Raw genomic sequence first — 15,476 nt, 5'->3', positions numbered from 1 at the left:
ATCCACGAACCACCCATTCCACGCCCCTTTTCCACAGCAGCCATTAGAATTTGCACACACCACGTTACAGAATACGCTTAGCAAGTTGTGCGCATACAGTCTAATTGCCAATTGGTGCTGATAATTGCTTCTTAACATTCACTTATCAGCACCGATTAGCTAGTTAACCAATTAGGTTATGCGCAAATGTGCTTCGATTCCTGTGTGGAAATTTCAGAGCGATATATAGTATCCAGGGGTTACTGTGCACATCCCCAGAGATAGTAAGCTCTGTTGCGCAGGGATCGTCTCTTACATGTTCGAGTGTACAGCGCTGCGAGCATCTACTGTGTGTGTGTGTGAAAGAGAGCGAGGGGCAGACAGGGAAAGAACTTTTCACTCCCAAATGCTGACCAGTGACCACTGCAGGTGAAGCTGAGATCAAACTCCTTGTACCCTTCTATAACCAGCGTGATAATTCACTACCACAGCTGGGAACAGAGAAGCACGAGGGGCCCAAAATGTATTCTCCCCACAGATCAATCACTTGTAAATTTTCCAAGGAACACAGGCTTAGAACATTTCCTTTAATTGTCTGTGAGTCTTCTTAATTTCCCAGATGAGAAGATCACAGTTTTCTCTCCACAGCTCATTCTTAAAGTATTTAAGACACCCGAGGTCTTTCCCCCACTGGGTCAGGCAGGAGATGAGGTGGCGCTGCTGCACAGGTAAGAAAAAAACCAAGTGATCCAGTAGCCTGTGGCTGTAATACAGAAACATAACCAGGTTGAGGGCGTGGGGGGAGCGGAAAGAAGACTGCCGACTTTGCCGGCGTGTATTTGAAACACAACAGATCACGTGAAAAATAGGTGCCGATGCTGCCTGAAGTCTGTTTGGGGGAGCGGTCGCTCTCCTGCAAGCCACCTAGCTATGCCTCTGCTGTAATGTCTATGATCTGATCAGATATAATTTAGGGGTCGAGGCTCCTGCTCGGTTAAACCCCGCTGAGTTAGCCGGCCACTGATATTCAACTCCGTTTAACCCATTCAATGTCTGTAATAACTGGCTATTTCCAAAAGGGCAGGGTTCGGGGTAGTCCCAGGCCAGAGCTTGGGAGAGTCAGCCTATGTGCTTGCTTAGCTGGTTAGCGGACTGAATATGGGCCAATGTCTGGTTAACGTCCGGTCAGCACACACACTCAGATTTTCAGAGGCAGGAGATGTGCATCATGTCCTCAGGTTAGTTCAGCCTGCGGCTACAAGCCGCTTAAAAGCTGTTGACTGCATTGAGCTGAATATCGGTCCCTTAGAGTTTTATTCAGGAGCCTCCACAGGGGTTGGGCCCACCAGCCAGGAACAGGCATTTTGCTGTCATTTTTCTACATATATAATTTTTCACAGGGAATATAAAATCTGTTTATCGTGACTGAATAAATCTGGTGATTTGTGATGGACAGGATCCACGGGATGTGATGTACCCGGTGGGACGGGGAGGGAACGCGTCTGAAGGGACACCAGAGGGGCAGATGCGGTGTCCCATTTCTTAAGAATCCATCTCAGTCTCTGGAAAGAAAAGAGACCCCCTCTTAGATCTCAGTTCCTGTGGATGGTGCGTTTGAACAGTTTTAGGAAGAAAACTCACTTCCTCAAGCAGGGGGGGAACTTGACTATTAAGGCCTGATACTATTTCCACAGCTGTGTTTTCAGAGGGCGGCTTTCTGTCAGTGATTATGAATTTTATTAATTTTTTAACTCTGTAGCTGTCATGCAGTATCCTGAGGACTCTGAGATTACAACACTAAACCAGGCTACACATTGCAATATCTCTAAAGTTGAACACATTTAGCACAGTGGATGGGCCTCAGCCTGGAAGTCTTGAGGTTAGAAAAAAGCTAAAACAGAAGAATCTGCACCTTTACTTAGGAATTCTAATTTCTTACACTCCCAGAACAAAAGCAATGGACCCAGTGGATGTGGAGAACATGACAGAGATGACAGAATTCATCATTCTGGGACTTTCCGATAACCCCAGGCTGCAGGTCCCTCTCTTCCTGGTCTTTCTCTTCATCTACTTCATCATCCTTCTGGGGAATGTTTTGATGATCACACTGATCTGCGTTGATCCTTCCTTGCACACCCCCATGTACTTCTTTCTGGGCAACCTGTCACTCACAGACATCTGCTGTAGCTCCACCATCATCCCAAAACTCTTAGCCATCTTCCTGTCAGGGGAGAAGACCATTTCCTTTGCTGAGTGCATTGTGCAGCTCTATTTCTTCATGGGCTCCACTTGCGTGGAGATCTTTCTCCTCACCGCTATGGCTTATGACCGCTATGCCGCAGTCTGCCACCCCTTGCACTATTCACTGATCATGAGACACAGAGTCTGTGGCCTGCTGGCAGCTGCTTCCTGGACCATCGGCTTTGTGCCTTCTGGAACAATCACGGCATCCGTCACCCATCTTTCATTTTGTGCCTCTAAAGTAATTGATCATTTCTTCTGTGAACTCATGCCGCTGTTAAAGATTTCCTGCACCGATACATCTGGCCCTGAAATCACATTATTTTTTGAAGCTGCTTTGATATCATTGCCAGCCTTCCTAGTCACTCTTATATCTTACATCTTCATCATCTCAGCCATCCTGAGGATCCGCTCTGCAAAGGGAAAGCTTAAAGCCTTCTCTACCTGCTCCTCCCACCTCACTGTGGTCTCTGTGTATTATTTATCGCTCTTCTCCATGTACCTAAGACCCACCTCAACGTTGTCCTTGGGTCAAGGTAAAATCCTGTCTGTGCTCTACACGACTGTCACCCCCATGCTGAACCCCCTTATTTACAGCCTGAGGAACAAGGAGGTGAAAAATGCATTGAGGAAAGTCCTTGGGAGGTAACTTCAACGTGGAGTCTAAACCACAGCACATTATCATAGAGAGGAGATGCCCACCTTCTAGCACAGGGATGGGCAACCATGGTCCTTGAGGGCCACAACCCAGTCAAGTTTTCCACAATGAATATTCATGATATCTATTTTCATACAACGGAAGCAGTACATGCAAATCAATCTCATGCATATTCATTGTGGAAGTCTTGAAAACCTGAATGGGTTGTGGCCCTCGGAGCTGTGGATGCCCATCCCTGTTCTAGCAAGTGTCCATGGAGAAAGAGCTTGATATGGTCTTCCACTGAAGGTCAGCGCCTTAACGAATGCTATTTACCACAATGGGATTTGATTACTAATAACACACATTAACACGGGAGCTCACTTTAGTGTTTGTGATGGAAGTTTGAGAGTAGCTATTGGGTTCTGATGATGTAAGTGTGGCTAGTTCTGGATAGCTCTAATCAGTCGTGGTTTGTGTTTGATATTATGTGATTTGAGTATGTTATTGTTGAATATTTTGTATTGGATGCTTCTGAGTTTTATTTCATTGTTAATTCTATTGTAAATGTATATTGATTCTGTTTTGTTCACTTTGATTGTGACTGTTAATTTTTATTTCTATTTTACCTTTTCCAAAATGGGTTCCAACCATTAAACCGTGTAAAAAAAGCAACTTCTACTCCTCATTCAGAAAAAACTGTTAGAAAGCCGAGCTAGGACTCAGAAGAAATATACCAACTCCCAGAGATTAGCGGCTCCTGTTTTCAATGAGTTGGATCTAGCAGACTGGGGGAAATAGCCAGCAACATTTTGGGTTTCCATTCTTTAGGGTCAGGAACATCTTTCCCACCACACCCTACCCTTGGCCTGGAGGAAGCCTTTCTCTCTTGGCTGATAGAAGGAAGGAGGTTTGCAGCAACATCACTGGTGTGAGTCATATTTAATTTTAATTTAATTCAGGCATTTATAGTCTGATTAACTTTCAAGCTCAAGGTGAAGGACAATCACACATTGTAAGCAGGTACAATCTCTGTCCCTAGAGGGCTCACAATCTTGGGTTTTGTGAGGCAACGGAGTGGGACTTGAACTCAGGATGCTGGGATTGAAGCCCGCTGTACTAACCATTAGGCTACTCCTACACTCCAGGGCAGCATCACTACTGTGGTGTTTACAGCTTTGTGATGTCCATGCTGAGAATAATTTTCTGCTCAGCTGCACGAAGACAACTTTTCAGATTCTATCTACAATTCCATTATCAAAGGCTTTAACTGACAATATAGCAAGTACAGAATGAAAGGTTACAGAATATAGGGATCCCATAAAGGAACTGGACATCTGTAAATCAGCGGCTGCACTTATACCACATTCAGACCCAACCTGAGTGAGAGGTTTCATCACATTTGTAAAGATTTTCTTTCCTTCCTCATCTATAAGTTGAACTTTGATATTAAAAACACATTGAAAAGCTTCCTGTGCTAACCACTATCTCAATCAAGGAACTGAGCAAGAGATGACATCTCTACACAAGATAAGAGAGACCTCACACTCTGCACTGATAGGCTGGCTGCCTGTCACTTCTGCAGTAATAGCACAGTGTAAAAATTTCTCAGAGCAATTTGGATCTTATATTGATTCCCCAGTGCCCAGTTCAGCATCATCGTAATCAGAGGTCAGGGGGTTGGGCGCTGGGTCCTGAGTCTCACTCACTTGGAAGCTGCTACTCAAATCTGAGAAGAGTCCTGTGAACCGAAAGAGGAAAATCAAATTCAGAGACCTCTGTAAACTCCTGAAGTGTCTCCATGGGACAACAATGCAAGAAACCGCTTTCAGACCCTAATCAGTGCCTGATCTCTCACTCACCAATCACCTTACCAATTAAAACCACATTTTAAAGTCTTAAACTGCAAAGGAAATATGGAAGTGAAAGTTCAGGATGTGCTTGGTTCTAATGCAGACATGGGGCAATTTTGACCCCCTCCCCCCCCCTCTGTCTACAGTGGTTTGTAAATGCATAATTGAATACACTATAGATTAAGTAATCTTCTGAACAGTTTGGGAGAGGGAATAAAGGGATGATGCACTTTAGCTAGCTTGCATAACAAATCACTTTGGTCAGTTTGAAAGAACACAGCCTGTGCTTCTGCAGTCATTTTCACACCACAGGCAGGCAACAAGTAGAATGTTGGACTGCAGGAACCCTGATCTTCTCTTGGCTTAAACAGCTATTTATGAATGTAATTAGTTATGTAAGAATATGTTTGGCGAAGACCTTCAGGAATCAGAGCATGTGACATTCTTTTATTTCAGCAGAGTTCACTCCTTCAACCACGCTCTACTCCTGCCCCAGCACATCACCCTTATTATTCACCTTACTGGTTTGTGCATATGTGGTGAGGTATAAAGTAGGAGCATGGTGCAAACACCACTGTCTCAGATCATTTACCATCTCATATGCCTGTCTGCCCATCTCACCAGTTTCCATGTGTACAGGACTGGGGCAGTCTCCAGAGACAGCATCATCGTAGCCATGATCTGCGACGTCTTCTGACAGAACCAGGGGATCATCTGAAGCTATGAAAGGAACAAATCAAGGAGAAACCAAGGCTGTAAAACAACTGAAATCCAGGAATTGTTCCTTAAGACAGGTTACATAAGTACATAAGTGTTGCCATACTGGGACAGATTGAAGGTCCATCAAGCCCAGTATCCTGTTTCCAACAGTGGCCAATCTAGGTCACAAGTACCTGGCTAGATCCCAAAACAGTACATTTTATGCTGCTTATCCCAGAAATAAGCAGGGGATTTTCCCAAGTCCATTTTAATAATGGTTTATGGACTTTTCTTTTAAGAAGCTATTCAAACCTTTTTTTAAAACCCTGCTAAGCTAACTGCTTTTACCACATTCTCTGGCAACAAATTCCAGAGTTTAATTACACACCGAGTGAAGAAATATTTTATACGATTTGTTTTAAATTTACTACTTTGTGGCTTCATTGCGTGCCCCCTGGTCTTTTGTCTGTGTCCTTTGAGTTCTCCTTGAAGCTTGTTTCAGACACTTCATTACCTTTTGAAGCACAGGGGTCAGCAGTGGTCAAATCCTGTTTCATACACATGATACACCAGTTTCAATCCATTTTAGAAAGAAAGGATTTGGAAACATTGGCGCAATTAATAGTAACAAGCATGATCAACTCAATCAATGGTAATAAGGTCTTTCTAAAAAAAAATGCAAACCAATTCTTAAATGTTTGGAACTCCTTAAGAACACGGCTGCTAGAGTAAACTGTTCAGAATCATATATGGAGTGGGTTATAAATCTTTTGCTGATGGTGAAAACTCTTAAGCCCCAAATTTCAAAAGAATTCACATGTTCTTTGGCAGCCGGCAAAGATATAACTTCCCTATCCATGTTTAGTTAGTTAATATAATCCATCTTCTGCAGAATGTAATAGAGACAATTTTGGAGCTATTGCTAAGAAAAACAAGAAGTCACATTCATTTAATTACATTTGATATTCTAATAAAAGTAACAGAAATGAAGCAGATACTGGACCCAACTCACCTCTGCTCAGTGCCGGGGAGTTGTTGACTTCAGGGTCCTCTGCATTGTCATACTCAGCCTGAGATGGATCTGCGGGAAAAGGTCCCAAAGAAGACATGTGGGGTTAGGAATGAATATCTAACATGATCACAAGCAGTTCCGGAGGCTCCTTCTCATTTTTATACCAGGCATTAGGTATTAGTTCTTCAACAGATGAGTATCTAAGATGGTCGTTTTTAGTTCTGGAGGCCCCTCCCTCTTTCACACTTGGAGAGGCATTTTCAACATGATGCCCAAGTCTGATTTGTACATGTGTGTGTGCTCTTTGGATCTCTCATTATGGAGCATTTTGAAAAAATAAATATCCTAGAGAAAAACGCACAAGAACAAGGCATAGGGATGGCTATGGGGTAGCAGAGCAGAGGGACAGCCTAGTGGTCAGTGCAGTGGACTTCACATAAAGGGACCCAGGTACTAATCCCACCATAGCACCCTTATTTTGTATTGCGAGCCCTCCAGGAACACCTAAGAACCTAATGTACCTAACTGGACACCACCGGAGTAGTCCTCAAGCCTGCATGTGTCTCCTATATATAAGTAGGTAGGTTTTTGGAGGACTCACAATTTCCACCACAAGTGTAGTAGGTAGAGTGGACCCTTTCTCTACAGTCCACTGCACCAACCACTAGCCCATTCCTGGGACCAGCTTGCTGCTTTAATAGGAATGGTTATAATATTTGAAGATGTCACAGAGCCTGATATGCACTGTCACATCTTAAGAGGGTGGAAGGAGTCAGTGACCACTGGGGGATTAAGGGGGATCATGCCTTAATCCCTCCAGTGTCAGCTGGTCAGTTAGGGTACCCTTTTGTGACTTAAGGATGATTGAAACAGGTCTAGATAAAATCATCCCAATTTTTACCCTAGATCTTTTTATCTTGTTCCATTATTCTGGGTCTGCCCAAGTCCCACTCAAAATATGCCCCACAACATGCTCCCAACATGCGCTCTTGCAATTTAGACAAACCGCAGAGAAAAATATTCCAATTCTGGGTTTCAAAAATCACAACTTGGATGTTTTTGCGAGACAAACTGTCCATATGCTGCTTTATATCATTTTTGAGAGGCTTTTCTCTTTTGAAAATGAGCACATTGGTATCCGGTATTAGTTCTTCAAGGAAGGAACATCTAACATGGTTATATCAAGCCCTAAAAACACCGATTCCTCCTTTACACACACAATGTTAGGAATCCCTTCTTCAAGGAGTAAATATCTACCATGATCACAGCCAGTGTTGAAGTCACCATCCTCCTATCTACACATGATGCGTAAGACCTTTCTTCCCGAGGGAAATATTTCACAACCTAATAAAATCAATGGTACTAAGCCATGCAGACTATTGCAATGGAAGTTATGTGGGATGTAAAGAACAGCTCACAAAGAAACTCCAGACTGCTCAAAACACTGCAGCCAGGCTGATATTTGGTAAAACACGATTTGAAAGTGCCAAACCCCTCCGAGAAAAACTGCATTGGCTCCCAATCAAAGAACGTATTACCTTCAAAATCTGCACCCTGGTCCACAAAAGTATCTATGGCAAAGCCCCAGGATACAAGACAGACCTTATAGATCTACCAACCAATCATCACGAACATATTTAAACCTTCACTACCCAAAATTGCAAAGGACTCAAATACAAAGCAACCTATGCATCCAGCTTCTCCTATATAAGCACACAACTATGTAACGCACTGCCAAAAGCTATGAAAACAACCCACGGCCATCTAAACTTCAGGAAATCACTAAAAACCAACCTGTTCAAAAAGGTATACCCTACCAACCCAACATAAGTGCCTACACTCTGCAAAACAGCAAAACCAAAGATCATATTGGACACCATATAACCTTTTCTCTCTCTGATCCCCATTATGCCTGAAACACATGAACCTTATTCGACTACAACATCACCTTGTATTTGTTTCTCTACCAGACTTGAGTCTGCAAATAGGTGGGAAAATGTGGGATACAAATGTAACAAAGAAATAAATAAAGTTTTAGGGAAATGTTATGTTTATATTAATATATATATATATATCACGTTAGATTTGTAAAAAGCAAAAGCTAAATTTCATGCACATATAAATTACTATCCAACATGATCACATCCAGTGCTGGAAACACCATCCCTCCCTTTAATACTCTGTACATGTAGGTATCTTTCGGATTTTCTCTCTTATTACCAGTCTCAGGTTCAGGTTCATCAGAAGGGCTGCTTTCATAGTAGTGGACACTGTTCACCAAGTCACTGGAAAGGGAGTCTGTAAATAACAGAAGAAAATATGATTTTTCATTAAGTGTCAGAGCTGTACATTTAGTATCAACTAGTAAAAAAGGCCCATTTCTGACACAAATGAAATGGGCGCTAGCAAGGTTTTCCTCGGAGTGTGTATGTTTGAGAGAGTGTATGTGAGAGTGACTGTGTATGAGAGAGAAAGTGAATGTGCGAGTGTGTGTGTGAGAGAGAGAGAGAGTGTGTGTGTGAGAGAGAGAGAGTGTGTGAGAATGAGAGTGTGTGCAAGTGCGTATGTGAGACACAGTGTGAGAGAGAGAGAAAGAGTGTGTGTTTCACACAGATACAGTGTGTGCGAGAGAGAGTGTGTGAGACACAGACTCTCTGTGAGACTGAGTGTATGAGACCAAGAGAGTGTGTGAGTGACTGTGACACATAGAGAGTGAACGTGATACAGTGTGAGACATAGAGTGTGTGAGAGACAGTGTGTGAGAGTGAGAGAAAGACATTGACTGTGTGAGAGAGTGTGTGTGTGACAGAGATACCCCCCCCCCCTCTGGTGTCAGCCCCCCCTCCCTCCCTCCCTCTCTCTGGTGTCTGAGCGTTACTGTGCAGGACGCTGAGCTCTGGCTGTGATTCAAGGAACTGACCAATCCTATTTAATAGAATGCACCTCCAACATTCTGAAGCCGAGAAACCTCGTGTGGTTGGTCACTTCTGCTTGTGAGGAACCCGGAAGTATGTGATGTCAATTCAGGAGATGGATACAGAGAGCAGGAATGCCTCAGCCATGCAGTCAGCCTCAGAATGTTGGAGGTGCGTTTTATTATATAGGATGTACAGGATTTACAACTTGACAAATGACTAAAGCTATAGAGCGAGCAGGAGGAAATTATTTTTTTAAAAAGCATTTATGGAGTTAATGCCACCTGTTGCCCCTATAAATTCCTTTAAATAACAGCCTATGACTGATTCTTACAAATCCATCATGGTGAGAAAACCTGTAATTCAACTCTGAAATTCGTTGCCAGAGAATGTGGTAAAGGCAGTTAGCTTAGTAGAGTTTAAAAAAGGTTTGGCAGGCTTCCTAAAGGAAAAGTCCATAGACCATTATTAAATTGGACTTGGGGAATATCCACTATTTCTGGGATAAGCAGCATAAAATCTTTTTGTACTTTTTGGGGGATCTTGCCAGGTATTTGTGACCTGGATTGGCCACTGTGGGAAAAAGGATGCTGCTCTTGATGGACCTTTGGTCTGTCCCAGTATGGCAATACTTATGTACTTTGATTATATATTATTTGTATAGATCCATCATGGATAGATGAGGGACTGGTGGAGATATACAGTCAGTGTGTTTGAGCTATCCGTGGTGCTGAATGTTTAATATAGCTCTTGTCATGCAGGGAAACAGTACAGCTTTATCTTAGACCCTTTCTGCCAGCCAGGGGAGCTGAGTCAGCAAGCAATGTGCACTGTTTCCTGTGCATTGAGTGCTCAATCTGACAATGAGATCCTTCTGATCCCATAATCTTGAGACTGGTTCTGTATAGCAAAGAGAACAAACTCACTATTAATTGACTTTTCTCCTGCCAGGCACTGAGGTCATGCTAATAGGGAAAGTGCTAGAACAGCATCCATAGAGAAGGAATTTAAAATGTCTGCTCACTATCTTTTTGCTGTACTCAGAATCTTTGTGATATTAAAGTGCCTTTCGTTCTGTAAAGCTGCTGGTAGATAAGTTGTAATGGGGAAGTGATACAAGTGCATCCAGGATGCCTAATATCCTTGCACCGACAATGAAAATAAAGAATCCCCACTTCACTCAAGGCTTCAAGTCATGAAAAATATATGAGTCAATCCTGAGTGTCTAGTCTTGGAATGAAATTATTAATGGAATTTCATAATACTTAAAATATTAATCAAGATTGGGAAAAGATCGGCTCTGGTTCATGTGGAGGAATAGCCTAATGGTTAGTACAGTGGCCTATGAACCAGGGGAACCACAATCAGTTCTCACTGCAGCTCCTTGTGACTCTGGGCAAGTCACTTAACCCTCCGTTGCCCAGGTACAAAATAAGTACCTGTATATAATATGTAAACCACTTTGAATGTAGTTGCGAAAACCTCAGAAAGGCGGTATATCAAGTCCCATTTCCATTTCCCTTTCCCCCTTTCCCTTATGACATCACAATATCAGAAGTGAGCCAAGTATCGGGCAATCAAGCCATTGTGACATCATTGATGAGGTTGGCTCTTATTGGTGGAATGAGTGGAGGAGTAGCCTAGTGGTTAGTGCAGTGGACTTTGATCCTGGGGAACTGAGTTCGATTCCCATTGCAGCTCCTTGTGACTCTGGGCAAGTCACTTAACCCTCCATTGCCCCAGGTACAAATAAGTACCTGTATATAATATGTAAACTGATTTGATTATAACCACAGGATGGCAGTATATCAAGTCCCAGCCACTTTCCTCATGTGTTCTGTGTGATCTGGAGTCAGATAGTCATCTTGAAGTGTACAGACCTGAGCGAGTGATGAAATTAATGTTCTCCTTTATCCATTTTTGATCAACTTCCTCATAAACTGGTTCATGAACTTCACCTGAGAAATTTCTCCAGTTTTCTAGGAAGAGACAAAAAAAAGAGAAGGGAATTTTTTGTAAAGGTGTTATTTTAGTAACAATCCTGGGCTTGGCACACATGACCTGCACTGTATATAGGTATGTTCACCTATCATCCCCCCCCCCCCCCTCAACATCGAATCCATTAAAGTAGCACAGAAACTCCCCAAATCCTGCTGGTCCCTGAACACTCTCAGAGAACCTGGACCTCAGACTTTGTACTCCTGGTCACTGAGCTCTGAACCCAGAAAATTTATTGCTGGACACTTAGTGCTCCCAGGGACCCTCCAACCCTACTACTACTACTACTATTTGACATTTCTAAAGCGCTACTAGGGTTACGCAGCGCTGTACAATTTAACATAGAAGGACAGCCCCTGCTCAAAGAGCTTACAACCCCTGGGAAAAAGGATGCCTAGGATCTTTCACACAGGTTTTAAAATCCATATTTTAACTGCACCTTTAAGAATCAGAAATGATAAATATCTGTTTATAAGTTGGCCATTAGATAAATGTTTTACTTGCAAAATTCAGGATTAAAGAAAGATTCTTCTCAGTGGCAAAACTATGAGATGCACGTGGAAACCCATATTACCAGGGATTTCAGGCTGGTTTGTGGCTGCAACTTTATTTGGATATGTTCAGTATGCACAGATTTCAATACTTCCATCCGTGTATCTGCAGCATGCATCATTCTCAAGGGAGCATGTCTTGAGTATGGACAATGAGTTGTCTGGACAAAAGTTACACAGTTATCTTTGGGAGGAGTCAGGCACGTTCTGAGGAACAGGTTACTTTAGTCAGAAAAATATCTGTTCTTAAGTTAACTGGATAAAGATATCTGGTTAAATTTCACCAGGTATATTCAAAGTGCTGACTTAACCAGTGAAGTCTTTGGTTATTATTAATAAGAAATCAGGCCATCGGGTGGTCAGATGCCTTGCAATATTGGCTGTAAGGTCTCCATTGTCTTCAGAAGCAGTGCATCCCATTTATATCATTGTGACTGTCCTGAGGATTTGACCTGGCTCCAGATCCTATTTGGGAAACCCAGCTATAGAAAACACCGATTACACCTTTAATGATGAAAGAATCACAGCTGATGTGAGAGTATGAACTGAAGCCCAGAATTCTTAGTTAAGGCACAAACCAAAGAAACCATTTACTTTTTAATTGGCGACAGGCACTGACCTTTTCTATACAGCCTCTGTTGGCGAATCTGGATGCCTGAACCTATGAGAACCAGCAGGAGAACAGACCCCAGGATCGCACAGAGAACCACAAGGATGGTCAGTGTACTGCTTCTTCCCTCTGGGGATGGACGTTGTCTGCCTGATTGGGTGGGGGAGGAGGACACAGACATGTTTACTAAAAATTCTTCTATGGGAATAAACGCCAACTTTGCAACTAGCTTTTCTAGAAATGTTTTCTGTTCATAGCTATGCCACAAAATTCCTAAGGACTCAGTAATAGTACTCTTTTTCCACTTTAAAGCTGAACACTGGATAGACTTCCTCAGGTAGTTTAACTCAAGAGCAGTCAATTTCATGTTTTTATTTTCCTCTTTTGTCTGTATCAATCTTTCAACTGTAACAGTCTTAAAGAAAGCTATGTTGTAGCAATATTGTATAAATTCACAGACACTGCTACGGCTCACAGACTGCTCTGAGAAATGATACAGTAAATCACAGACACTGTATCCTTGCTTGCAGTGTAGAGATGTAAAACACAGTTGTTAGTATGGGCTGATGTGACACAGCCATGTTTCGGCACAATGCTGCATCACATTTCCTTCAGCGTTCGGATGTATTTGTGATGCAATGCATGACTTCTGAGCACTGGGAACATTGCATATATTAACCATTTTACGCAGATAATGACTCTTGATGCAAGCATTGTGCTGAAACACGGCCATGTTGGGTTAGCCCATTATGAAAGATTTCATACTAGCATCTGTTTGACCACTTCCGCTTTGTGTTTTGCCTTGTTTAAAGTAGAGCCATAAAACCATGGACTCTGCAGGTCGAGTTCAGTGTCAGCAGAAAATTCAGTTTTGTACCTCTAGTGGAAGGAGCAGCTGTGATATATGAAGCGTCTGCAGAGGGAGACAAGAGAAAAAGGAGAAAATAAATTCACTTTGGGCCTGATGAATATTTACAGCTGAGACAAATATAATTATTCCATGTATGATAATCTCTAGGATAAATCCCACCCCACAGGCAAAATATTTCCAGCTCTGTTTTTTAGGTGAGATATACTGAATCTAGCACTATAAGGTTTGCACATGGATCTTTACAGAATAGTATTTAGCAAGATACATGTGCAAATCTAAAATGTTCCAATTTGCCCCAATAATTGATTGCTTGCAGACATTTATTGGTGCTAATTGGCTTGTTAATCAATTAAGTTGTGCACACATTTTAGGGTAGCACATTTTTGTACGTGGAAATTGACGTGGCATAGAATCTGGAGCCCTCTCCTCATGTCATCAAAATAAACTGAAATTCAGGGACAGCAGAGCTTTTCTACTTGATGCAAACTAAGTAGCTGGTACATTCAGGTAAGAACCAGTCCTGAGCTCATCCTTCATACAGTGTGATCCCTGGATTAATGCATGTTCATGTGTGTTATCACAGTAGTGCATGCCTAAGACTAGTGTCACAGTGCAATGACACTGTGCTCCTTCATGGCCAGCATGGCTCCAGTACCCAGAGGCATAGCTATGTGGAGCCACGGGGGCCTGGGCCCCCTAATTTTGCACTGGGCCCCTGGTTTGGCTGGTGGTGGTCCCCAACCCCTTCCAGCTGAAGCCTTGTCCAGCGCCTGTCTCCAGCACCACTGCATTGCCTGCCTGCCCTGCTTTCTCTTCTCCTCACATCTGGCACACTCCTTTAGTGAAACGGAGCATGCTGGACATGAGGGGAAGAGAGATCAGGGCAGGCAATGCAGTGGTGGTGCCAGACACCAGCACTGCACAAATTCTTCAGCTGCTGGGGAGTGGGGACCCCCGCCAGCCAAGACGTACAGGGGCGGCAGTGGGTGGGGAGCAGCAGGGAAGCGCGGTGGCAGACCAAAATGTGCCTCCCCAACTTGGGCTCTGGCTTCCTCCCACCTTGAGGTCTGGCTATGCCCCTGCCAGTACCGGCCAACTATATTGAAAATGTTCTGTCTCATTTCTGTCCTCATCAGCATCATTCTGTTATAGATCTTGCTGCCTCATTCCATGATTCCTTCTAATGTAACATGTGACACAGGGCGGATCAGGCAATGCTCACCCAAGCATATCACTCCAGCATCTTCTTTATGAAGACAATCATTCTCTCCCCATGAATTGGTCGGACAGTCCTCCAGAGACTTCTCTCCTCCTCTGCACTGCACCTCAACCAGCCAGATTGGACCTTCTCCCTTCCCAAACTTGGCATCTCCCAGGGCAGATGCAGCAGGTCCACATCCCAGCTGTCTGCACACGACCTCTGCATCCTTCATGTCCCAGAAGTCATCACAGACAGTCCCCCAGGAGCCACCGTGGCACACCTCCACTCTCCCCGAGCAGGTGCCATTTCCACCCACGAGTCGCACTCTGTTTCCTTCTAAAGGATAAGGGAGAAACGGATGGGTCATGAGGGTGAATAAGAGAGGGGGGGGAGTGAGACAGAGGGACAGGGGACAGAAAGATGTGGTAAAAGTGGACCCAGCTATGGACAGAGTGTGGAGAAGGAAATATGACAAGTGGAGAAGCAGACAGAGATGGAGGGGATGAAACAGAAGAGATGTAGACAGAAAGAGACAAAAAGAGGTCATTTTAGAAAGTCATTCCTGAGTGTCTGTGAAGCCACATGTGTGAATGAGCTCTTATAAAAACAACTGTATACAATGACACACTTTGGCTCAGAGGTTGCAAATTGGCCATGCACATGTGTTGAGTTTGGGTTGAGCCTGGGCAGTGCGTGGAAGTATATAGATATTTTATAAATACTATAATTTACCTGTATAGATATGGACATTTACACCAGCTCTATGAATGTTTTAAAGGCCATTGCTTGCAACTTCCTCTCGTATTTATAAAGAATGGTAGGTGCCCAATTTTCTTCATAAAATCTTACCTAGTTTGACGCCTACCCATGGTGCCCTGTTATAAAAGAAAGGGAGAGAGAGGGAGAGAG

At 43.3% G+C, this 15,476-nt stretch overlaps 2 protein-coding genes across 2 annotated transcripts in view; one reads left to right on the top strand and one right to left on the bottom strand.

The window, feature by feature from the left end:
* The first annotated feature begins 1,936 nt into the window (after nucleotides 1-1,936).
* On the top strand, nucleotides 1,937-2,869 carry LOC115457554 (olfactory receptor 5B12-like). The gene has a single exon (XM_030187008.1). It carries the CDS (start codon nucleotides 1,937-1,939, stop codon nucleotides 2,867-2,869), a length of 933 nt encoding a protein of 310 aa, XP_030042868.1.
* Nucleotides 2,870-4,482: 1,613 nt separating this feature from the next.
* The window catches only part of LOC115458232 (deleted in malignant brain tumors 1 protein-like), a 71,192-nt gene continuing 60,198 nt past the window's right edge, over nucleotides 4,483-15,476 (bottom strand). Inside the window, exons 14-21 of the mRNA XM_030188092.1 lie at nucleotides 14,589-14,903; nucleotides 13,373-13,408; nucleotides 12,505-12,645; nucleotides 11,217-11,315; nucleotides 8,642-8,719; nucleotides 6,422-6,490; nucleotides 5,332-5,430; nucleotides 4,483-4,598 (exon numbers count right to left, since the gene is read on the bottom strand). Of these exons, the coding sequence (XP_030043952.1) occupies nucleotides 4,483-4,598; nucleotides 5,332-5,430; nucleotides 6,422-6,490; nucleotides 8,642-8,719; nucleotides 11,217-11,315; nucleotides 12,505-12,645; nucleotides 13,373-13,408; nucleotides 14,589-14,903 (953 nt within the window). The remainder of the gene's footprint in view (nucleotides 4,599-5,331; nucleotides 5,431-6,421; nucleotides 6,491-8,641; nucleotides 8,720-11,216; nucleotides 11,316-12,504; nucleotides 12,646-13,372; nucleotides 13,409-14,588; nucleotides 14,904-15,476) is intronic.

The sequence above is a fragment of the Microcaecilia unicolor genome, chromosome 14 (assembly GCF_901765095.1).
Source record: "Microcaecilia unicolor chromosome 14, aMicUni1.1, whole genome shotgun sequence".
In the NCBI taxonomy this organism is placed as follows: domain Eukaryota; kingdom Metazoa; phylum Chordata; class Amphibia; order Gymnophiona; family Siphonopidae; genus Microcaecilia; species Microcaecilia unicolor.
The sequence above is the reverse complement of the archived record's forward strand: the minus strand, read 5'-3'. Positions and strand labels throughout refer to the sequence as shown.